Below are 26,727 nucleotides of genomic sequence, written 5' to 3'. Positions count from 1 at the left end.
GTTTATAAAATCATGAGAGGCATGGATAGAGTAAATAGACAAGGTCTTTTCCCTGGGGTGGGAAAGTCCAGAACTAGACAGCATAGGTTTAGGGTGAGAAGGGAAAGATTTAAAAGTAACCTAATGGGCAACTTTTTCACGCAGAGGGTGGTGCGTGTATGGAATGAGCTGCCAGAGGAAGTGGTGGAGGCTGATACAATTACAGCATTTAAAAGGTATATGGATGGGTATATGAATAGGAAAGGTTTAGAGGGATATGGGCCAAGTGCTGGCAAATGTGACTCGATTAGGTTAGGATATCTGGGCAGCATGGATGAGTTGAAAAGAAGGGTTTGTTTCCATGCTTTACATCTCTATGACCCTGTGGCATTAAAATGCTGTACAGCATTTGAGAAGATTGAAAGAAAGTGAATCACACAAAATCAAAATAAACTCTTGTTTACAAGAACATTGGATCTCTAAGAACACATACAAGTTGAACTTGATAACCTAATTGTCAATTCTGTTGGTATTTTTATAGGTTAAGTCTTATTCTGTTTCCCACGCAGTATGTTTCATTGAAGTGTACGCTGCCAACAAAAAGATGCTTATGCATGTGCAGATGACAACTGTGCAACCACACCGACCTGATAGTCTTCTGGCTTCCTCCCCGGCCATCCTGCAGACTGCTGTCTGCCCCTCAATGCCACTGTGTCATAATCTTGGCCACATACGGTCCTCACTCCCACTTTTCCCTGTCCATGGTTGCACAGTTCATCACTTCAGTATCAAGGCAGTAGGAGCATGCTTAAAAGGGAGATCAGGAGGGCAAAAGGGGGACATGAGGTAGCTTTGACATAGAGGGATTCTACAAATACACAAAGGACAAAAGGGTAACTAGGGAGAGAATAGGGCCCCTCAAAGATCAGCAAGGCTGCAGGATATGGGCAAGATACTAAATGAATATTTTGTGTCAGTGTTTACTGTAAAGAAGGATGTGAGAGATAGATAACGTGGGGAAATGAATAGTGACATCTTGAAAAATGTCCATATTACAGAGGGGGAGGTTCTGGATGTCCTAAAACACATTAAAATGGATAAATACACAGAACCTAATCAGGTGTACTCTAGAACTCTTTGGGAAGCTAGGGAAGTGATTGCTGGATATTTGTATCATCGATGGCCACAGGTGAGGTGCCAGAAAACTGGAAGTTGGCTAATGTGGTGTCGCTATTTACGAAAGGTGGTAAGGAAAAGTCAAGGAACTATAGATTGATGAGCCTGACATGGTGGTGGGAAAGTTGTTGAAGGGGATCCTGAGGGACAGGATTTACATGTATTTGGAAAGATATGGGCCAGAGACCTGGGTTCAATTCCTGCCTCAGGCAACTGTCTGTGTGGAGTTTGCACATTCTCCCCGTGTCTGCGTGGGTTTCCTCCGGGTGCTCTGTTATCCTCCCACAGTCCAAAAAATGTGAGGTTAGGTGAATTGGCCATACTAAATTGCCTGCAGTATTAGGGGCAGGGGAATGGGTCTGGGTGGGTTGCTCTTCAGAGGGTTGGTGTGGACTTGTTGGGCCGAAGGGCCTGTTTCCACACTGTAAGTAATCTAATCTAATAAATAAGGACTGATTAGGGATTCTCAACAGTGCTTTGTGCGTGGGAAATTGTGGTATAGGTTTATGGTGAGAGGAGTAAATTATAAAAGGGACCGAAAGGAGCAATTTTTTCACACAGAGGGTTGTGTGCTTATGGAATGAGCTGCCAGAGGAGATGGTGGAGGCTGGTACAATTACAGCATTTAGAAGGCATCTGGATGGGTATATGAATAGGAAGGTTTAGAGGGATATGGGCCAAGTGCTGGCAAATGTGACTCGATTAGGTTAGGATATCTGGGCAGCATGGATGAGTTGAAAAGAAGGGTTTGTTTCCATGCTTTACATCTCTATGACCCTGTGGCATTAAAATGCTGTACAGCATTTGAGAAGATTGAAAGAAAGTGAATCACACAAAATCAAAATAAACTCTTGTTTACAAGAACATTGGATCTCTAAGAACACATACAAGTTGAACTTGATAACCTAATTGTCAATTCTGTTGGTATTTTTATAGGTTAAGTCTTATTCTGTTTCCCACGCAGTATGTTTCATTGAAGTGTACGCTGCCAACAAAAAGATGCTTATGCATGTGCAGATGACAACTGTGCAACCACACCGACCTGATAGTCTTCTGGCTTCCTCCCCGGCCATCCTGCAGACTGCTGTCTGCCCCTCAATGCCACTGTGTCATAATCTTGGCCACATACGGTCCTCACTCCCACTTTTCCCTGTCCATGGTTGCACAGTTCATCACTTCAGTATCAAGGCAGTAGGAGCATGCTTAAAAGGGAGATCAGGAGGGCAAAAGGGAGACATGAGGTAGCTTTGACATAGAGGGATTCTACAAATACACAAAGGACAAAAGGGTAACTAGGGAGAGAATAGGGCCCCTCAAAGATCAGCAAGGCTGCAGGATATGGGCAAGATACTAAATGAATATTTTGTGTCAGTGTTTACTGTAAAGAAGGATGTGAGAGATAGATAACGTGGGGAAATGAATAGTGACATCTTGAAAAATGTCCATATTACAGAGGGGGAGGTTCTGGATGTCCTAAAACACATTAAAATGGATAAATACACAGAACCTAATCAGGTGTACTCTAGAACTCTTTGGGAAGCTAGGGAAGTGATTGCTGGATATTTGTATCATCGATGGCCACAGGTGAGGTGCCAGAAAACTGGAAGTTGGCTAATGTGGTGTCGCTATTTACGAAAGGTGGTAAGGAAAAGTCAAGGAACTATAGATTGATGAGCCTGACATGGTGGTGGGTAAGTTGTTGAAGGGGATCCTGAGGGACAGGATTTACATGTATTTGGAAAGATATGGGCGGCACGGTGGCCCAGTGGTTAGCATTGCTACCTCAAAGCGCCAGAGACCTGGGTTCAATTCCCGCCTCAGGCAACTGTCTGTGTGGAGTTTGCACATTCTCCCCGTGTCTGCGTGGGTTTCCTCCGGGTGCTCTGTTATCCTCCCACAGTCCAAAAAATGTGAGGTTAGGTGAATTGGCCATACTAAATTGCCTGTAGTATTAGGGGCAGGGGAATGGGTCTGGGTGGATTGCTCTTCAGAGGGTTGGTGTGGACTTGTTGGGCCGAAGGGCCTGTTTCCACACTGTAAGTAATCTAATCTAATAAATAAGGACTGATTAGGGATTCTCAACAGTGCTTTGTGCGTGGGAAATTGTGGTATAGGTTTATGGTGAGAGGAGTAAATTATAAAAGGGACCGAAAGGAGCAATTTTTTCACACAGAGGGTTGTGTGCTTATGGAATGAGCTGCCAGAGGAGATGGTGGAGGCTGGTACAATTACAGCATTTAGAAGGCATCTGGATGGGTATATGAATAGGAAGGTTTAGAGGGATATGGGTGAAATGCTGGCAAATGGAGCTAGATTTATTTAGGACATCAGGTCGGCATGGACGAGTTGGACTGAAGGGTCTGTTTCCGTGCTGTACCCCTCTGTGACTCTGTGACCTCAGGCTCTTTCCAAAAATGCTATTTGCTGTGCCTGGATCATTACTGTTGGTAATAAACTTGACCATATTTAATTGTTAAAATATGTAAAAAAGAAAATTATATGTATGGAGCCTACTAATCTTATAGATTATTTTTGGACACTTAGGAATTCATTGGTTTCATTGTATACTTTGTAAGTGAAATCTAATATGGTTTTATGTGGTTCAGTGAGATTGCAGAAGCACTATAGTGAAACATGAATGATATTTAAATTAATAATGTTGAAAAGAATATAAACATTTGCCACTATTATTATAAGGACACAGCCAGCTGAACCAAATCAGCCGTTGTTCCTCTGTATTCATAACACAGTAAAAACTAAAACCTCCAAAGACCCTCAAAATTCAGACCCAATGGTTCCTAAACAGGCATTTGAATAACCAATCCCTGACACAGGTTTGTATCTTAAACAAAAGACATGGCAATTTATTAAAATATAGTAACTTTCACAAAACAAAAAATAATCGTTGAAGTAATCTCATTGGTCTGTACTTTAAACCATCAGTCTTTATTTTCAACCCTTTCAGACAAAAGACAGAAAAGCAAATTCAGTTAAGTGACATACAAAAGGAAATAACAAAACTGGCCAGATTACTTAAATGGTTTTCATAATACATTGTTTCACAGACATAGATAACAGTTTTCTTGGTTGATTTTTGGAAGATGTTGATCAGGGTCACTTTTTCAGTTCACTCAGATAAAGGCAGTAATACTTATAATTTAGTTTTTCATTCTCTGAGCTTCCAAGAGCACTCATGGGAAGTTAGGCAGGCAGCTTTCAAATTTTCTTGCCATAACATTGACAGCAGATTCCTTCTCACAAAAAACACAGTCCAAAACCCAATTCAAACTCTGACTTCTCCCTGTTGTCCTTTGTCTACAGTTGGCTGTTCAGAGATTCTACAAGACATGTAACATTGACTTCAGTATCTCCAGATGACTCTTGTGTTCTCATTGTGTTCTTTGGATAAGTCATGCTTTATATTGCATTTTTATTGCAAGTACATCTTTTACTGTAAACTTGTTAACTAAACTGCAATACTGTATTCTAAATGTTATTTAGCCAAAGTGTTATAGGTACTTAGTATAGCTTGTTAGTCTTATAAGGACAAATTGAACAAGGCTACACTTCTAATTTGGAACCTACTTCACTGAAGTATGGTGCAGAAATCAGACTGCTGCACAATTGCCCCAGAGTGGAAACAGTGCTCCAATTAGTGAATTGCCATGTTGGTATAGTTGTTTTTGTTTCATATTGTATTGTTTTCCTCAGATAGAATTATAGAATTCCCTATAATTCTATAGTGTGGAAGCAGGTCCTTCGGGCCATCAACCCTCCAAAGAGCATCCCACCCAGATCAAACCCCTACCCCAACCCTGTAACCCTGCATTTTCCATGGCTTATCTGCCTAGCCTGCACATCCCTGGACACTGGGCAATTTAACATGGCCAATCAATCCAACATGCACATTTTTGGACAATCCTTTTGCTTTCTTAACTGTTTTACAACATTACCTAGGCACAGATATTGACTCATCTACAATTGGTCTCAGAGGTTTTGTCATTATTTTTATGTATTAATTCAATTCCATTCATTGTATGAATAAGCCATACAATTTTTCACCTATGTCTAACTTATGCCAAATGTCCACATTGATTTTCAATTGCCATCTGTCAACTTAATTGACTAACTAATATAAAACCTTGTGCCCTTTCTTGATCTCTTCTGCTCTGCCTATTTTAGTAATATCAGTTAATTCTACGATTGTGGCATCTGCATACTGAATTAATTTAGAAACAAGTTCAAGTACAGGTGCATATGGAATTCCAGGAGAAAGTGAGGACTGCAGATGCTGGAGATCAGAGCTGAAAATGTGTTGCTGGAAATGCGCAGCATATGGAACTCCAGTCAATCTATTGCCCAATCTGGGGCACTACTTCTCATGAGTCATCTGTCTCTTACTCATCAATTATATTTTTCTGTTGTCCCATGTGTTTCTTTAGTTTCTAGAGGAACTTAGCTCAGTTGTGTTTTTCATATGAACATTATCAAAAATTTCCTGAAAGTTATACTAGATTGCATCATCCAAAGAGTTGCCACCTACTTTATCTAAAAAGAAGTCATAGAGTTATAGTATCACAGGATCTACAGCATAAAAACAAGCCCTTTACCCCAACTTGCTCATGTCAACCAGTTTTCACAATTTAAACAAGTCTCATTTGCCTGCGCTTGGTCCATATCTCTCCATACTTATCCCATCCATGGACCTGTCTAAATGTTTCTTAAATGACAAAATTGCACTTGCTTCCACACTACCTCTGGCAGCCTGTTCAAGACACACACCACCCTCTGTGTGAAAAAAATGTCCCTCTGGATCCTTTTGTGATTATCCCCTCTCATCTAAAACCTGTGTCCTCTAGTTTTAGACTCCCCTACCATGTGGAAAGGCTGTCAGCTATCTACCTTTTCTATGCCTCTCATGATTTTACATATCTTGAGAAGGTCACCCTTCATCTCCTACACTCCAGGAAAAAAAGTCCCAGCATTTCCAATCTCTCCTTATAAGTCAAACCTTCTAGTCAAAGAAATTGACATTTTTCAGCACAAATCTCCTCTTCTTAATTCATGTTGGTTGTATTTTAACAAGTTACTGGTGTGTATATAATTTATGAAATAATGTTATTGTTTTTGGAATTTTTCTTAGCTAATTGTGAATTGTATTTACACTAACTAAAAAGAGTTTAAATGACCTTCAAATGATCAATTTTAATGCATAGAATAGCAAGAAGGTAAGAAAACTAAGTAGCTAAATGATTTCTAATTCTGTGTAAAGGTTTAAACTATATAAATCCAATTTAGCCTGCAGTTAAGCAGTGTGTACCTACTAAAACACTGCTTAGTGAATGTTAATAGTACTTATGAAAATGAGAGTAATAGCCTAAAATTTCAATGATCCCAATCACCTGCCAAAAATGTTGTGGAGCAAGAATTTTAGCTGCTCGTTGCCATGGAGGGAAAGCACACAACTGCTTTGTTGCCACAGAGACACCTGTCCTTTCTAGGTGCCAAAAAAATCAGGGTGGTAATCACTTCCCCTGAGAGGGATTTCAAAACCTCAAATGGGCTGAAAAGGTTTATTATTTATGCAAGGATTGTTTACCAAACCAGAGAGCAAAGACTGGTAGAAATATGGAATGTGCTGCCTGAGACAGTGGTGGAGACAGGTTCTCTTACAACATTTCAGAAGCACCTGGATGAGCACTTAAAATCTCAGGGTATGGTAGGCTATGACCAAGTGCAGGTAAATGGGATTAGTACAGTTTGTTTTTTTTGGTTAGCATAGACATGGTGGGCTGAAGGGCCATTTTCTATGCTATATGACCCTGTGAACGTATGAACTGTAGTCAGAAAATAATCAGTCCTTCTGAGATCAGTTATCATTAACTTATTACATCTTTGAGGATTTTAGGCACCCTGTATTGGGTGCCTATAACTACTCCTGGAATGTAGAGAATATACAAATGCAAGATTCATTACGCCTAACCCAGAAACATTCCATTTCATAACTCAAATGAATAAAAACAAACTTGTCTCTTCAACCATCTGGTATTGTTAAACATTGGAATTGAGATCTAAAACTATTCAGTTATTACTTTTAATTTGTTCAATTGAATTTATTCAATGAATGTGGGATAACTGACAAAGACCAGTATTTGTTATCCATTTCTAGCTGTGCTTGAGTAGATAGCAATGAGTTGCCTGTTTGAACCCTATAAATCCATATTGTCCAGACGCACCCACAGTCTGTTAAGGAGGGATTTCCAGAATTTTGACACAACAACAATAAAACAACAGTGAAAACTTTCAAGCCAGGATTCACCACTAATCAGTCCAAGTTTGAATGTTTCTGCTTCAGTATGTGAAAATTTCTGGATGTTACTCAGCACGGCACAATCATCAGTGAATATCCCCACAACTGATATGATGTTGCACAGAAAATCATTAATATAACAGCTAAAGATGATTGGGCCTAGAGCACAGCTCTGAGGAATTCCTGCAGTAATCTTTGGGGGCTGAAATTATTAGCTAGCAACTATCTTTCTTACATCAAGTGTGAATCCAATCGGGGAAGATTCCCCCAGAGTTTCATTGACTTCAGTTTTGCTAAGGCCCTTTGATGCCATTATACTCAGTCGTATAATGCTTTCACGTCAATGGCAGTTAGTAACTCTCAATTCACTTCTGAAATTCATCTGTCTGGTCCATGTTTGGATCAAAGCTGTAATGAGCTCTCAAAAACATTGGCCCGGGGAGAAAGTTCCACTTGATGCCACCATCGATGATATATTCCATGAATTTTCTTTTGATCAAGAGTAAACTGATGTGCTTATAATTGGCTGGATCAAATTTATCCAAGTCTTTATAAACACAGCACATCTGGACAATTTTGCATGTTGTTGAATTGATATTAATGTCTTCATTTAAATCTCTATCAAATACAAAAACAGTTTCATTTCAAAGGGATGTGTAATTGCTGTAAAAATATATAAAACTGATCCCAAGCAGAAATACATTGATGTTTTACGGAAATTACACGCAGTGCAAAAGAAGTATATTGAGGAATAGTTTCTTTGTTGAAAGTTATACTCCTTTTTTTTAACCTGCCTGTTTAGGTACTCCTTCCAGGATGAAGAAGATATGTTCATGGTGGTTGACCTACTCTTAGGTGGAGATCTTCGCTATCACCTTCAGCAAAATGTCCAGTTTACGGAGGATGCAATGAAACTTTATATCTGTGAAATGGCCTTGGCCTTAGACTATTTACAGAGTCAACATATTATTCACAGGTAAATGCTGATAAAACTGCATTATTTCGGTTTATGTGCCATTCTACTCAGTGCCTAAAACAAACTTGAGTCCTTTTATATTACAGTATCAGCTGTTTCAGGTATTGAAATAACAATTGACAGTGAAATTGTAATTATATTTATTAGACTTCTCTGCTTGCTGAATATTTTTAAAACAGGGTTTCTGTACATAGCTTTGACCTAGATCTGCCTCAGCAGTATAAATCTCTGTTCATACAGCTTCCCACTTGCTTGCTTTTAGCAGATTTCTTTTTAGAATTATGTATCTATATGACCTTTAGTGGATACGTTTTCTGTAAAACAGGTATCTCTTCCTAATATATTTATAGAATATGTAATGACTTCAATTGTACAGTATTTTTAGTATTTATAGACTTTTATTTCACTACATGTCAGGAAATCATAGATAATTAAATACATTTAGTAAAATAATCAGAGCCCACTAAAGACAAATTGCAAATGCAAATTGCAAATAAGATCATGGAACACTAGTAGACTACTTGTCCCATTGATCACCCTCAACTTCATTTCTTGCCTTTTTCGCCTTTACCCTGGATTCCCTTACTGATGAAACACCTGGTTATCTCAGTCTTGAATGTACTTAACAACTCAACCTCTTCAGCCATCTATAGTAAAGAATTACTCAGATTCACTACCCTGTGAGCAAAATATTCTCTGCATTCCTCTCTTAAATGGGCTACCTCTCACTTTGAGATTATGCTCTTTGGCCTTAGACTCTCCCACAAAGCAAAACAACCTCTCTGCATCTGCCCAGTCATACCCTCGAAACATTTTGCATGTCTCAATAATGTTGCCTCACATCCTTCCAAACTCCAATGACTACAAGTCAATCAATTCATTTTTTTTTACAGCTTATATCACAAATTTGAAATATCAAATGTTGACAGTAGACTGTAGATGGATAGTCTTGACATTTTCTGGGGTTGACAATTTTATTCAAGATGAATGTTTTTGTTGTTCCTTGCATTCTTGCAAGCGAATGTGACATTATTCATGAGAAAAGCAGGACATGATTTCAAGATATGATTTTTCTGTGAGGTAACTACATACTTATTGCCTCAGATATTGACTGTGACTGTAATATTGGTATAATTTCTTCTTCAGTTGTCCTGGCAAACCCATGGATCTTGTACAGAACATTGATCTGCCCTGCCAACTCCCCATGATGGTAGGACTCCCTACTAGAAAGAAGCTCTTGACACATGATATACCAAGGAGAAAGTGAGGACTGCAGATGCTGGAGATCAGAGTTGAAAATGTGTTGCTGGAAAAGCGCAGCAGGTCAGGCAGCATCCAAGGAGCAGGAGAATCGACATTTCGGGCATGAGCCTGAAGAAGGGCTCATGCCAGAAACGTCGATTCTCCTGCTCCTTGGATGCTGCCTGACCTGCTGCGCTTTTCCAGCAACACATGATATACCAAACCAAGTATGGTTGGGAATATTATAGGTCAACACAACAATAACAAACATTGCATTAAGTATATTTCTGACCTGAGAAGGGTGACCCAGTGGCAGTGTATGCTTCCATAACAATGCTATATTGATTAATGGTAATGCATAACTTAAAAGCCATCATTAAATAACAAATGGATAAATGATTTGAGACTTATAGATTTGTTTCTGAGGAAATGGAAAACTGATCTAAAGATGATTAATAATAAGGAAATGTATACAATGGTACCCATACTAAAATATATTCTTCAATTGTGGATTTATCTACTTCTTTTCCAGGGACGTCAAGCCTGACAACATTCTTCTTGATGAGCAAGGTTAGAATTTGCACTTGCAGCCGGTGACATATGCAGTTTCCTTACTAATGGCATACATAATGGATGAATTTATTTGTGTTTCTTAGTTTTCGGTGAATATTATGCAAAGTATGAGTGTTGATTTGTTTTCTGGTGGTTCCATTGTCTGGTGCCTCTGTAATTAAACAAGCTCATTCTTTCAGGACATGCACACCTGACAGACTTCAACATAGCAACGATTATTAAAGATGGAGAAAGAGCAACCGCTCTCGCTGGAACAAAGCCGTACATGGGTAAGGAACATTATGTAAATCTATGATTTTTGAATGTATTTTCCCTTTTCCATTCAAAATCTGTACTACATATCAATCCTTTAGAGAGATGTTAAAGAAATGAACAGATTCCATTGATAGACAATAAAGTGATCTGGAAAGAAGCTGCTTCTTTCAGTGAAATCTCCACTTTGCACTTCATTCTCGTGGTGGCAACATCATAGAATAATAAAGCAAAGGAAGAGAGCATTGGGACCATCATGTCTGTGCCAACTCTTCTTAAAAGAGTTACCAACAAGTTTTAGCCTCCTTTTGGTTGTCAATAGCTCTGTAAATGTTTACTTCACAAATTATTTATTCCATAATCTTTTTGAAAGTTACGATGGAACTAGCTCACATCATTCTTACAGGCAATGAATTCTAGACTGTTTTCACACTTTACCAAGATCACCCTGTTCTTTCAAACTCTACCTGGCACTCAATCTGCACCAGGCCCCACCTTGTACCTGCTCTCCCCCGGTCTCCATTGGACCTCAGCCTGTATCCTCTCTCCATCTGGCTCTAACTGCTGATAGCTCTCTGCCAAGCTTCACTCTACATTCACTCCCTACTGAGATCCAGCTAGTATCCATTCCCGGCAAATTAGAATTTAAAACTCTGGAGCGGCTGCAAACCTTGGATCTGTACTACCAGTAGCTTTGGTCCTGTGAGAGACAGTTAAGTTAAAAAGACAATTGGCAGTGGTCTGCTCCTGCCCACACCCAGCAAGGCTTGCATCCAACTTCATGCTGTCCAGGGTGATAACGCTGCTGTCCTGTGTGTCCACCAGAAAGATACAAAGTGAGCAGTTTGTAGCATTGGTCAATGTCTAATGTTGATCTAATACCTGGCCTGGCATTAGCAACTTCACCCCTCCTGTGCATGTTCTCTCTTATACGTGTACACATTTTTGTGTGTTCAACACCATAAGAAAGCTCCCGGCAGTACGAGAGAAGGAGTCATTTTCAGCTTGCAATGTGACTTTGACTCTTTACTTGCTGTTGCAGAATTGGAAACACTGTTGTAGAAGTTCTGCAAAGTCCTTTGTGTGAGTTTTGAATGTGAAGGAGTGTACCCTCTAGCACTGTCCAGCTTGTGCCTCCTGAATTATGGTGGGCTGCTGCATCCTTCACACTGTACTAACGTGAAGATGCAATCCTTCACACTGTACTAACGTGAAGATGCAATCCTTCACACTGTACTAACGTGAAGGTGCATCCTTCAGTGTACTAATGTGAAGATGCATCCTTCACAGTGTACTAACGTGAAGATGCAATCCTTCACACTGTACTAACGTGAAGGTGCATCCTTCACACTGTACTAACGTGAAGGTGCATCCTTCACACTGTACTAACGTGAAGGTGCATCCTTCACAGTGTAACTAACGTGAAGATGCAATCCTTCACACTGTACTAACGTGAAGGTGCATCCTTCAGTGTACTAATGTGAAGATGCATCCTTCACAGTGTACTAACGTGAAGATGCAATCCTTCACACTGTACTAACGTGAAGGTGCATCCTTCACACTGTACTAACGTGAAGGTGCATCCTTCACAGTGTACTAATGTGAAGGTGCATCCTTCACACTGTACTAACGTGAAGGTGCATCCTTCACAGTGTACTAACGTGAAGGTGCATCCTTCACAGTGTACTAACGTGAAGGTGCATCCTTCACAGTGTACTAACGTGAAGGTGCATCCTTCACAGTGTACTAACGTGAAGGTGCATCCTTCACAGTGTACTAACGTGAAGGTGCATCCTTCACACTGTACTAACGTGAAGATGCATCCTTCACAGTGTACTAACGTGAAGGTGCATCCTTCACAGTGTACTAATGTGAAGGTGCATCCTTCACACTGTACTAACGTGAAGGTGCATCCTTCACACTGTACTAACGTGAAGGTGCATCCTTCACACTGTACTAACGTGAAGATGCATCCTTCACAGTGTAACTAACGTGAAGATGCAATCCTTCACACTGTACTAACGCGAAGGTGCAATCCTTGCCTTTGGGAATTTGGTGATGACCTTAGAGGAGGAAATGGAGGAAAGGATGAGAGAGGGCTGAGGAAGCCAATACATTTGGATTCCTTATGAGGGCTGTCATTGCGTGTATTGACATTGGTTTCCATGACAGAAACCATGGATCTCTGCCGTTCAAAACTTTCCCAAATTATCACCTCCCCGGTACAAACACCTTTTGGTCAAAGTACTGCAATAAAAGTCACTGAAACAATCATTCCATACTGTGTTAATCCAATAGCCTAATATGTTGTACAATGTTTTGGAGGTACCTGTTGGACTATAACCCAGTGTTGTGTGATTTTTAACTTAATGCTGTACAACACTTGACTATTTGCACAGATACAAAAGCAAAGCACTTCAAATTCTGAAAAGTGACATAAAAATATAAAATGCAGATTTTACTCAACAGATGAGGCAGCATCTGTGGACAAAGAATAGAATGAATGTTTCAAACTGAAGAGCTGTTAATTGGCACAAAGTTTACATGATTGCTCACAATGGATGCAGGTTACTTGTGCCTCACAATTGCGAAACATTATCATGCATTGTTGAACTTTTAATGAAAAATCGATGAATTTTACTTTTAAGCAAAGACAGTATCATAAAATCTGTGCACAAATTGTAGTTCATGTTTTTTTTTGGACTTACAAACCCTCGGGTGGGTGTTCTTTGTGCCACTGCAAATGGTCAATAAGCAAATACATGGTTTGATAATAGTTGTAAGTAACTGTGTTGTAAGTTCTGAGCCAATACCTTACCAAATTCTACATGGAAGGTTTGAATCCTGATGTATAGATCAAAGCCAAATTTGACTTGTTTTACTGATTCAATTCATCAATTTTGTTTGGTTAAATGAGTTCTGTGCTCAAGGTTTTATCAATGTAAGAGCAAGACACACCTTCTAAATCTCCTTTCCATTTTAAATGAGTTGGTGTTTTTGTTCAGATAAAGGACTGCAGAATGTGCTAATGAATGATTTTTTACTAATGTTGTACAGCGTGATTTCAAGCTCAGTAAAGTTGGGCTGGGTGGTGCAGGGATGTGGATTGAGTGTTGCAGAGTCAGGCTGGGTGGGTACTGGTCATGGTACGGGAGATTATTGGGTCTGGCAGGGTCAGGTCAGCCAGGGTGGGTATATGGGGGGTGTTGGGTGTGGTACAATGGGATTCAGCGTGTGGGTTCATGAGGATGTCAGTGGTGAGATGGAACTTCAGTTTAATCATGACCAAGAAATTAGAGATTGTTAGAATTTATTCCTCTAATTTTTCCTGGGTAACTATTAGGCTTAAGTGAGGTAGAATACATCAAAATCTCTCATTTTAATGCACTTTGAAGGGTTCCTCTTCGTGAATTGCCCATTGAAAAATTTAATTTCCCAGGCAATTCCCATGCAGTGTTGTGGATTCTGCGTGCTTCGGAAATGCTACTCCAGTCTATGCTGTACCAACAAACTCCTGGCTATTAAAATATTAGGGTCATTGTTTGCATAGGAATCTACTTTAGACTTGCACGTATCCTACAGTGCACAAAATTGTTACAAGCTATAAATAGTGTACTAATCAATGGAATTGTTAAAAGCAAAAGAAAATGTTTCTTCCAGTTAGAATTAAGTAGAGAATCTTTTTTTTTAAACAAGTGGCATTGTGAAGATTACAATTATGGCCGGTGTATTCTGCAAAATTACAGTCACTTAAAAGTCTTTACTGCATTTCTTTATGCATGTGTTTTCTTCCTTGCATGCAGCAATGCTTACTATTTGATTGGAAGACTGGGTTACATGGTAAAGTGATTCTGTTGCTTAATTCAGTTCTTTGTTGTTGGCAGCTCCTGAGATTTTTCATTCCTTTGTCAATGGTGGCACTGGATACTCGTTTGAAGTAGATTGGTGGTCACTAGGAGTCACTGCGTATGAACTTCTTCGAGGATGGGTACAGTCTTTGGAAATTTATCAACTTTTAGTTATTTTCCACTGCTTATACCTGTGCTCCAGTTTGATGATAATGGTTTTGTTTCTTTTTGCCAGAGGCCATATGACATCCATTCTAGTGTCACAGTTGAATCCCTGATTCAGCTATTCAGTACAGTGAGTGTACAATACTCCTCTACTTGGACAAAAGAAGTTGTTACATTGCTAAGAAAGGTAAGATCTGATTGTTTAATCCAAGTTCCATAAACTCACTGCCAAAAAACACTGTTGTTACACACCGACATCTCTGGAGAAATTGTAAACTGTTTGATCACAGATGGAAAAGGTCACTAATAAAATAGTGTTCTTGGTTTTATGCAAGAAGTCATTAAATAATGAAGCAATCTGTACAAGACATTAATTGAGATGTTTACAAAATATTTGAGGGAATGCTACGCAAACTCAAGAGGGATAAAAGATGGGAAACTATGCTGATAGTGCTCAATATTACTTTAAGGACATTGCAAATCTGTGCATTATTAGAAAATGGACTTTGGGTTGACTTAGATTTCTCTTTGAAGTTGAGAATGTTAATTTATTTGTAGGAAGTTAATCAATGTTTTAATTAGCTAGAGAATTAGTCTGATCCCAGCTGTATCTTCTGAATGTTAGAAGTTGAAAAATGGGTCATTCTTTCCCAACTGTGAAAACTGCATTTCAACATTCTAATTATTCCTTATCTATTTTTAAAGTTGTGGCTTATAATTATAAATCATGTAGATTTAGTTTAATCAACAGAGAAAGAATAATGTCACCATTCTGAGCCTCCTGTGGATATGATCGGACTCTGTAATGAATAAGAATAAAGTAAAAAAGTACAAATCACATAATCACATTCATCCTTTAACAAATTTTTGAATCCACTGTGAAGTCTTCCTTTCACAAGCACAGATTTGATTTTGGAATATGTCTTACTCTCAATTTTTAATCCTTGTCCATTTTATTGGATGACCATTTTCTTAGGAATATCAGCAAAATGGACAATTATTTAAACGGTGAAAAATTACAGCATGCTGCTGTGCAGAGGGACCTGGGTGTCCTTGTACATAATCACAAAAAGTATAGTTTGCAAGTGCAGCAGTAATTAAGAAGGCAAATGGAATGTTGTCCTTCATTGCCAGAACTTTGAAAAAGGGAGATTATGCTGCAGCTGTATAGGCTCCTGATGAGGTTGCACCTGGAGTACTGTGTACAGTTTTGGTCTCCTTAGTTGAGAAAGGATTTGCTGGTGCTGGAAAGGGTGCAGAGGAGGTTCACGAGGTTGATTCCAGAGTAGGGAGGCTTGGTTTATGAGGAGAGATTGAGTATAGTCTGGGACTATACTCATTGGAATTTAGAAGAATGAGGGGGATCTTGTAGAAGCATAAAATTATGAAAGGAGACGATAAGGTAGATACAGGGAGGCAATTTCCACTGTTGGACGAAAGTAGAACTAGGGGACATAGCCTCAAAATAAGGGGGAGCAGATTTAGAACTGAGTTGAGGAAGAATTTCTTCATCCAAATGATTGTGAATCTGTGAAATTCCATGCCCAAAGAAGCAGTTGAGGCTATCTTGTTGAATGTTTAAGAAAACAATAGATAGATTTTTGAACAGTAAAATTTATGGTGAGTGGCTGGGTAAGTAGAGCTGAATCCACAAAAAAGATCAACCATGATCTTACCAAATGGCAGTACAGGCTCGACATGCTGGATGACCTACTCCAGCTCCTAGTTCTTAAGTTCTTCTGTACAATTTTGGAGGGTGCCACCAAATATATAATATAAATTAGCTGGAAGAAACACTCCAAATCAGGGCCATTGTCATGGAGAATTCTCACAAATTCTGTTAATATTTGAAACAGAGTCTACCCATAATCCAGATAGCCAGCCTAATCTTCAAGTTAAAAATGCTCAAATGTAAACTGCCAACCACAATGCTGATCTGTCATTGAAATTTGATTCTGGATATATTATCCAGAAGACATTACAGTTTCAGAGTCAATTAACTTTGGAATGAACCAAATCTAAAAAATATAAGAACCACTGAGGAGGCTATTTTGTAATGCTTGGACTTGCCAAGGAGAGGAACATAACTCCAACCTTGGTTTACATGATTTAATACAGTTAAAGGGAAAGGGATTTTAAAGAAGTGTCTGAGTCCCATATCCAGTAGCACAAATCGATCTTTATTCAGAGCTCCTTTAGCACACGTGAGGGAGAGGCCAGAGAGTGCTCTGAATCTGGCTTTCACATGGGGCCCAGTTACCCTCTTAACTATAGTTGGGATCGGAGGCCAGTGACAATCTCCATTTCCCAACCAAGGGCAGGATATTTATATCTATCACATTACAATGGTTACATGCAACATTGACATAGATGCTTGCCACATCCTCTCTGACCTACACATCCAATCCTGTGAATACACGATCAATGTTGGACAACCTCATGCTCCACCATCTCATGATATTTGTCAGACCCCCTATCACCTGTCATTGGACTCTTAGGATTATTGACCACATTCCAATACCGATTGTTAAGTCCTCTCCAAGACATTTTCCAGCCACTTCATGTACTAGCTTATTACTAATGACTGTTCAAATTTGGTCAAGCAATTCATATCTATTCCTGACCTTAGCACAGAAGATTGAAAAGGATATTAATTTCTACCAATTGTTAAATATTTGTAGTATAATATAAATTTATACATAGTTAAACCTAATTTTCCGATTCTATGACAAAGCTAACAATTTCAGGAACATCTTCCCCCTTATCCAATTTGTGAAGCAACAGTTATTTATTCTCTTGAGGTCAGTGACCCTGTTTCAAAATTGTTTCTGCCCCTTTGCTATGTTATTTGTCTCTTGATACTCCTCAGAGATTATCTTGTTTATACCTTTTTGTGGTTCTAATCTTTTTGCTGATGAGAAAAAAATTCTTCAGGGGTGCTTGTCAAAGCTAGTCGCTGCATCCAATGCTGATTGCCTTCAAAAATTTAATTCCCCAAAGTCTAATGAATTTAAACTGCTATCCTTGTACAAATATGTGCCTACTCTTATATATAATTATAATTATTTAAAAAGTCTCATCTGAGGTAGGTCATGCTTTCTAATTCAGACAGAAATTGGAAATCTCAAATCAGATGGTTTTCATTTGAGCTGCATTATCAGAGGCTTACTGTTTGCATTCTAGTCCTATCATCGTAAGACTCAGAGGATTTTGTTGTCTAGCTGTGAAGGCCATTATTTGAGCTGTATCAATAGCAATGATAGCTAACATTTCCTTTGATTGTTTTTGTCAGTTAAAAAAATACCATAATGCCCATCTTGCCACTTTCAGCCATGGGCAAGCGCAGCTTCACCCTTTCAATGCTCAATTATGTTCAATTTCAAAGTCAGAGAAAGAACTGAGAAAGAATGTTAAAGTAGGTTACATGAAAGGCATTGTGCCACATGTGAAAATGCCACTCAATTGGAATAGCACATTTACAGGTTTCAATATAAATCATTTCACTTTATATATATTAATAAATTTGTATTTAAAATAAATATGTTTTGATTATATAAATGGAGCATGTGACTAAGAGGGGCCGTGCAGTCTTAAATCTAATTTGTGACACTGATTATTCATAATTCAGCAACAACTTTGTCACAGGTGAACTGTCAGATCAGCAGAGCTATCAGGATATAAACCTCATCCTTGCTATATTACCACATAATCTTTTAATAAAATCAAATGAGGTCAATGAATCATACATTTTCTCCTTAAGTATCGTACAAGGTCATAAGGGAATCATAGTGGTGCATGTAAAGAAGTTTGATTATAATGAAGGATCTAACCTAATCCATGACTGAACATCTTCAGGTCTTATTTGAAGGACAGTAACAATAAAACAAGGACATCAGGAGATTACAGTTGCTTGCTTCTGAGTTCCCATCTCATTACCAAACACAAGCAGTTTCCTTTGAAGCTAGTGATGCTGATAATGTCATCCACTTTTTCACAAATTATTCAACTCTTGAATCTTTCATCCAGCAATTCTTAGCATGGTTCAATTCATCAATGTAATTAAATCTGGATGTCTGAAATCAATGACATTTAGAACCCATTTTTCTGAACGAGTGAAACACTGGCACAGTTGGAAGTTGCAATTTTTAAAATTGTGCTGTGCCATTTTAGTAGTGAGCACATTAAAATGTTCATTATCAAATTTCTTCCATAAAACTACTGGCAATTCTTAGCAGGTCATACAACATCTACAAGCCAAAGAGAATTATTGTCACGGGGGTTTTCATTATTTGTTCTAAGAATCTGGAAGTTGTGCACTCAATCAGTAGTTATTACCTCCTTGAATGTCTTCAAAAAGGTGGTAGTGAGCTGCTTTCTTGAACCACAGTGCTGTTCAGAAGGGAGTTCTAGCATTTTGACAGACTGATACCCAAGGAACAGAGATACCAATCCAAGTCAGGATGGTGTGTGGCTTGGAGGGTCATTTTAAGCCGGTGGTGTTCTCATGTATTTGTTGCCATTGTCCTTCTATATAACAAAGGTTGTGTGTTTGAAAGGGACTGTCAAAGAAAATTTGGTGAGTTACTGTAGTGCATTTTACAGATGGTACACAATACTTCACGGTGTTTCAGTGGTGAATGGGAGTGATTGCTGAAGGAATTGATGGGAACCCAATCAAGCAGACTGCTTTGGATAGTGTCAAGCTTCTTGAGAACTATTGGAGAAGTACTCATCTGGCCAAGCATAATGAAAGAGCATTTCAATCCAGAACATTGGCTCAGATCCTCTGCCAAGTGATGACCATTGTTAGTTTGCCAGTCAGCTCAAATTTTCATCTGCCCCATTACTGCTCCAGTGCTACCCCACATTTCTTGCAAGTCTCCTAAACCTGATGTCTCAAAAATTGCAGCATCCATCAAAGAGCTTCATGATAGTACTGGACCCTCAAGGGGAAGACAATACACAAAACCTTTTTATGGCACTAGCTGCCATAGCATGCTTTTAAATGTCCATTTAAATATTAATGAATGGATGACCATTGAAGAACGGATAGAGGAGATAGTCAGACCAAAGTAAGTGGGTTGGGTGGCAGTCGAATATGATAAGGTGGTTAGGGCAGCAGACAGATGAGGGGTCCAGTAGATGGGCGAGTGAATCTGGGGATAGGCAGAGAGACCTTTTCAGAGAAGAATGAAACCACATTAAAAAGGCAGTGATGCTGACAGACAAAAACCTGCAGCAAAGAGCCCCATCAACCTGTTTCTACCTGTCAGAGCAGGAGTGACATATCTCAGGAAACAGGTCAATGATTGGTCAGTATTTCTTCCATCTCTCTTTTGATTGGCCTCATCGTTGAAATCAGAAAATGATCTTGAAACTGAAGCATACAGTCAAGAAAACGTTTAAAATATTTCATCCAATTGAATTAGACTGAGTAGAGATGGTGGGCAAGGAATGTGATTCACAGTGACCACATCTGCAGTGAGTGTTGGTTACTCAAGGAACTTTGTCTCTAGGTTTATGAGCTGATGTCTGAGCCACAGACGCTGTGACACATCAGTGATGCTGAGAACAATGGAGATGTAGGAGCCATGTACACTGTTCACAAAACAGTAGTGGTCAGGTGAAAAAAAATGGTTCCATCGATCATGGTTGGCAAGTTGAGCCGGCGCACAGCATTACCCAATCTTTTTCAGCCCCAAAATTGATGTTTAGTCCTATGCTGGACATATAAATCAAATGTCCTTTTCCCGTAATGAATGCTATACACTTATTAGAGGATGTTTTACTTACCTTGTAAGTCAGCATGTGGGATCAAATATCAGAAATATGGGCCAAATTGCCAAGACATGCCCACAGAATACAGCCCATGCATGGTGAAAGATGAACTTATAAGGGTCCTTTGGTAAGAAGAACGCTGTTCATATTTTACACACAGTGATTACATTGAATCCATTTTTGGAGTGACTTTCTTGAAACTTTAAATGTCAACTTATATGCCTTGATCTACGATAATCAAAAAAATGAATTAATGCTGCAGCATTTAAGTGCTTGGCCAAATAGTTCTTAAATATCATGAGGGTTCCTGCCTCTACCACTCTTTTAGGCATGATCTGTCCCTCCAAGACTTCCCAACCACTGTTAACTACTATCAGCTCTCCCTGAATGCTATTAGATACTTCTCTTTCTTGAAACTACCAATTTCTCCCACTAACTCTCCCACCCAGCACTAACCACGCTCTCCCATACTAACACTCTCTCCCAGACACTATCAGACAGCCCTCAACCACGGTCTACAAACTCTGACCGCTCTAAGACTCTCATCCAACACCTGCCTGGCCCCAATCCCAACCACTACCTCTTCCCTTCTACCACCATCATAACCTCAGTCTCACCATCCTCCCCCACCACTACCTGCCGACCCAATGCCCAGGCCACCATTGATCCTAACCTTCCAACTGGCCCACTGCCATGAGACCTTCCTGAAAGGCTGTCAGCGCAGGCTCTCTGTGAACAGGGACCTAAGCAAAGGAGCCTTTTAGTTAACTGCTGGAGATTCAGGAATCCTGTTGACAAGGTTGTCTCGAGCCTTGCAGTGGCTTCCCCTTATGGAACACATCTGCAGGCTGAAACCGAGGCCTCATCAGTTCAGAATTTTTTCTGGACTAATAAATGGTTGTAAATTAAAGACATTCTGCCAACTGTCTGACTAGTATCATGCCATGGTGGTGATCTGAAATGAGTGCACATTTCAGAGATTACAATCATTCATGTAGGTATGACACTGTCACACCACCACAACATCAATTACTTGCTTATAATCTGGAGATAACTGTTTGGCTTGTGTTGTTGATGTCCCTAGGAACAAGCCTAAAGCTAAATCTGCTGTGATATTTACAGCTACTGGCTGTGCTGTGCTGAAGGAGGATTTTGGCTGCAGATCAGTATGGTGCAGGTGGTGCAACTATGTTGCAGTGTTTCCTGTGTACTGAACCTCTACTGGTTTTGTTACTCTGATAAATAGAAGTATGTACACTTCTGTCCAAAGGTGATATGTGTAAGCATTGGTGATAACGTGTGAAGTGTTTGTAGTGAAGCCTAAACTGGCTGGCTTATCTCCATTTAGAATTCTCCTTTTCTATCAAAGAACACAGACATGGGATTCCCATGTGAGTTCTATATTACAGTTGGTTCAGCTATAATGCTAATTTCCTCAATGCAAATTAGCTTTAACGTGATTGAAGAATTTAGACCGTTCTTTGTAGAATGTGAACTTTTCTTACCAGTATTGGCTATAACAGATCCCCGCTCCATTAGTTTAAATGGTGCGGCTATTGTGTGATTTTCTTATAACACAAGATTGCACCAGAACTGAAGTATCGTGTTATAAAAAACTGACTGTAGTATAATAACCAGCTACCTTAAAATACTTCTGAACAGTAACACAACTTACAATACAACTAGTTAGGTGGTGACCAGAAAGTTTGAAAAATTGCTTTAATGAATTTCATTCGTGAAACAAAGACATTCCTTTATCACAATTAACAAAAACAGTAGGTATCCATGTTATTTACTTGGTAGATGACTCAGCATTAAACATGTATAGTGTTGCAAAAACGGTCTTGCAGCTTCATATATTGGAGCTTTATATAAACTGTTGCTATTGCAGGCTGGTGGTCCCTGTGTCATCTAATCTTAAAGTCTCCCACCCAATAAATGTCCTATATAAAATGGGCAAAGACAGGCATGAAGCACAATACATATTTTATGCTGATAAATTGCTTTTTACCAATCTGAGATTCTAGATGAATATATCCATTGTTATTATTGGTATTCATGAACCTTAAAATATGTTTATAAATATACTCCAGTTACATTTGTTCTGAATATAGCACTTGGCTCTGAATTATCTTGCGTGTTTTAAAGTCAAAAATATTTTCTGTAGAGAATAAGGTGTCTTGGTTTTATTTAGGTGCTGGTTCCTTTAATTTTCATAAAAATGTAAAACTTTCACAGAAATAATTGTACAATACTCTCAGTGAACATCATATTACTGTATTCTATGCTGAACAATCTGAAAACCCTGCACCTATGTGTTTACATTTCAAATCAACCCAGCCATGCAACTTCCTGAAAAATCTCCCTCAACTCAGAAATCCTGCAGTGCAGAGACCTGTGAAAAGAATCTTCACTGAAGGCATGCCCCTTTATATGGGACTAGCTGCCCAGTGTCAATGTTAGTGTATTTGTGAATGGATGAGTAGGAGTACATAAACGGGAAAGATAAGTGCATAAGCTGGCTAACTTAATAGGTGATTTGGCAGATGTGTTGGGTGATAGATGGGTGAAGCAGGTTGAGGTGGGCTAGAGGCTGGTCAGCTTGTGGCTGCTCTACTGGGTCAAAGGAGTATTTGGGTGGTGATTGGTAGTTGGATCTAGTCAAGAGTTGTCTGCTCAGATTGGGAGAGTTGCTCAGGTCAGGGGCTAGTCAGGCAGTGGGTTGGTATAGGCTTTAGTCAGAAGTCACTCAAGTGGATCAGAAAGGAGTTGAATGGTCAAGTTGCGTCAAGAGAGCAGTTGGATGTGAGTGAGGGTAATTAGAGGAACTGTTTATGCCAGGTCTGTGGCTAAAGGTAGTTGTAACTTTCAGAAATGAGCAATGTGGTATACAAACTTCAGATTGTATTAAACAGCCTATCCTTTTGGCTTTTCAAAACATGCAAGATACTGAGCAAGGATCTTGACTGGGCAAATGCAAAAAGGATGTTTCTACTGATGGGGAGTCAAGATGAGAGGGCATTGTCTCAGAATAAAGCAGCACCAATTAAAGGTGGCGGTGAGAAGGCATTTCTTCCCTCAGAGGGATGTCTTTAGAACTCCTTGCCACAGAGAGCTATGGAGAGAGACTCCTTGTGTATATTTAAGGCTGAAATGGATAGATTCTTGATCAGTAGGGGAATTGAGAGTTTCATTGAAAACAAAGGAATGTGGATGTGAGGAATGCCAGATCAGCCATGATCCTATTGAATGGCAGAGCAGGCTCGAAGAGCCGAATGCCTACTCTTGTTCCTATTCCTTATGGTGGTACATTGACCTCCTTCCTATCGGAAAGATGTTGTGAAACTTGAAAGGGTTCAGAAAAGATTCACAAGGATGTTGCCAGGGTTGGAGGATTTGAGCTATAGGGAGAGGCTGAACAGGCTGGGCTGTTTTCCCTGGAGCGTCGGAGGCTGAGGGGTGACCTTGTAGAGGTTTACGAAATTATGAGGGGCATGGATAGGGTAAATAGGCAAAGTCTTTTCCCTGGGGTCGGGGAGTCCAGAACTAGAGGGCGTAGGTTTAGGGTGAGAGGGGAAAGATATAAAAGAGACCTAAGGGGCAACTTTTTCACACAGAGGGTGGTACATGTATGGAATGAGCTGCCAGAGGATGTGGTGGAGGCTGGTACAATTGCAACATTTAAGAGGCATTTGGATGGGTATATGAATAGGAAGGGTTTGGAGGGATATGGGCCGGGTGCTGGCAGGTAGGATTAGATTTGGTTGGGATATCTGATCGTCGTGGACAGGTTTGTCCGAAGGGTCTGTTTCCATGCTGTACGTCTCTATGACTCTATGACCGTTCCCAACCAGCCCATGTTTGACAAACTCACAACGTAGTGTCCAACATCAGATGTTATTTCACAATCGGGCAGCATTTGCTATATAATTTGAGTCTGTGAAGAATAATGCTAACAACCAATTTAAAATGATCACTCTGGCTCACAGTATGCTGCATTTGTGTGCACTGAAAATTGCTTATATTAACGCATAGAGCCCTGTTCTGTGCCCGTTTCATCTCAACAGAATAAGTGAAGCCATTCTCTCAATCATTTCTCAGGGCAATGTCTGCACCAATCAGAGTCAACCTGACTGGTTTAAAATTTAAACCTAGCTTGACAATCAACTGTCAATCTTCATTAACCTAATACATCCTCCATGGCAGCACATCTACCAATCAGAATTCACTTGTTAACCAGTTAGCACTATTCCTTCATACAAGACACAAAATGACGAAGGGCCACTCAACCCAAAATGTTAGCTCTGATTTTTTTTTACCCTAGATGCTTCCAGACCTGCTGAGTTTTTCCAGAAATTTCTATTTTTGTCTCTATATATTTTCCTTTTAAGGTGTTACCTTGCAAATTTTCCTGATGAGTGCAAGATGAAAAGCACTGAGAAAATATGCCTTTTTTTCACCAGATCTCAAATCCTGTCCTATGAAATAACGATTTTGTAAACCCCAAAACTATTGAGAATTAGGTATAAAAATCATTGTTCGATGATATATTATAATTATTTTGGCATAGAATTATGAATTATTCATGTTTCTTACTCTAAAATAAATTAGTAACTACACTAAGAGTATGTTAATTTTCTGTTACTCATTAGATTATAAATTTATTTTTAAGTAAGTGTGTTTGACAGTTAATAGCATGATACAAGATCGAACAGTACCATTCTTGCACTTGTCAAAGAAAAAAGTGTTTCCTATGAGGGCAAGTTATCAATCAGTGATTAAAACAATTATAGACAGGGTGCTCTGGTCATTATGTTGGGGAACATTGCTGGAGTGCCAATGCTTAGAGTGTAAACAGTTTTGATGTATGAGTGCTCAAAGCAGTCTTGACCATTGAGCAAAGGTATCTACAATTAATTCAATTCAATTCAATTCAATTAGATGTGAAAGAAGGTAACAATGTGCATTTTTTACATTGAGAAGCAAACAATAGCTACAAGCTGAAAATGAACACAGAAGGAATTTCTATAACTCTTATACTTTCTCTTTATTTTATCGCCTGTTATATTTTTCATTGCCTCCACACCACTGCTATTCAGCAGTAGTGCTTTTTTTTCTATAACTCTTTTATTCAACAGGATCACTCGAGGTTGCTGGCAAAAAGTCCTTTGGTCAGAACTCAAAGCACTAAAGGAAAAAAAACACATACTGAAATTCACTGTTAATTTTACAATGGGGGAGAAAAGGTGAAATTTGCTGTGCTTTAGGGAAAGCGCAGGAGAGTGGAATGAATCCAATAGTTCTTTCAAAGACACAATGTGTTATGCAATGACCTTTTGTGCTACATGATTCTACCACTTGAGCTATTCGCATGTGCAAAACCTCACAAATTTAACCCATTGGTGTAGCATACTGCTAAAGCACTGTTGGCAAAGTTCCCTTGAATTTCTGAAGCAATGCATTCGGTCATGAGAGTTCTAATGATTGGTGGTTAAATGGAACTTGCACCAGTGTCAAAGGTTCATATTTTGTATATGTTGTGTATGTTTCTGTTCTTATGTAATCGAGAGTGGCATCTCCCAGTGGAAATGATAGCATAAAAACGGCAGACTCAGTCTTTGGTGAAGATCCAGTACGAACAAGCTCTGCTCCATTTCCTGCTTTCCCAGTCTAATTAAAGCCACAGAGTCTGATGTAAGACAGCAGAACCTCTAGGTTAATGGCCTTGATGCATTGTGTACTGGATGTATTTGTACTTCCAGGGATTATGGCCTCATTAAGGCAGACTGGTGAGGAAGTGAAATAAACACAAGCAGAAGGAGCAGTACAGCCAACCTGCCAAAGGCTGTTTGTTCATTCATGTCTCTGTTTACCACAGCAGCTCTCAGTTTCTTCCATATTTGCACAGTTCCCTTTTAAGCATGCTAATCGACATGAAATTGACATTAATCTTTGACAAAGATTACTGTTTTCCAAAGTAATGATCCTACTGTGGAAGTCAGAAATATGCTACGCTTCCCTGATTTTCAGTCCATTAGAAAGGGTGGAAGATAACTCATTGGGGTTGTTTTGATTGTGCACAGAAAACAGAAATTGAGACATGGATGTCCACTAAATTATTTGCTATGCAGCTGATAATTGAAGTTCTTTCTATCTGACTTTGCCCTATAGCTATAACTTCAATTTAAAATAAGGCAATGAAAGGTTTGAATGAAATTGCATACAGTGGGTCATCACTTAACATTATGTGGCAGCCCCAACCTATACCCTTATCCACCCTTCCTAACAAACGTATCCCAACTGTGGCCAGCAAACTGAACAGATAGTATTTTAACTCCACGTATGTGACCTGAATTGGATACTGTTGGAATTGAATGTAATCTGCAAAACTAAATGCAGATCTGTCAGAATTAGGTGATATTTTCACA

General features: G+C 39.3%; 1 protein-coding gene across 5 annotated transcripts in view; it reads left to right on the top strand.

Moving 5' to 3' along the window:
• Positions 1-26,727, top strand: part of stk32c (serine/threonine kinase 32C) — a 339,732-nt gene that overhangs the window by 286,946 nt on the left and 26,059 nt on the right. For all 5 annotated transcript variants that reach the window (XM_087999200.1, XM_043712561.2, XM_043712560.2 and 2 more), the window contains exons 4-8: positions 8,268-8,441; positions 10,216-10,253; positions 10,436-10,525; positions 14,393-14,496; positions 14,592-14,708. In XM_087999200.1, coding sequence (XP_087855326.1) covers positions 8,268-8,441; positions 10,216-10,253; positions 10,436-10,525; positions 14,393-14,496; positions 14,592-14,708 — 523 coding nt within the window. The remainder of the gene's footprint in view (positions 1-8,267; positions 8,442-10,215; positions 10,254-10,435; positions 10,526-14,392; positions 14,497-14,591; positions 14,709-26,727) is intronic.

Source organism: Chiloscyllium plagiosum, unplaced genomic scaffold (assembly GCF_037043375.1).
Source record: "Chiloscyllium plagiosum isolate Xiang-an unplaced genomic scaffold, Cpla_swu_hap1 HiC_scaffold_22, whole genome shotgun sequence".
Taxonomy (NCBI): Eukaryota; Metazoa; Chordata; class Chondrichthyes; order Orectolobiformes; family Hemiscylliidae; genus Chiloscyllium; species Chiloscyllium plagiosum.
Note: the sequence above shows the minus strand (reverse complement) of the source record. Positions and strands in the feature narration are given on the sequence as shown.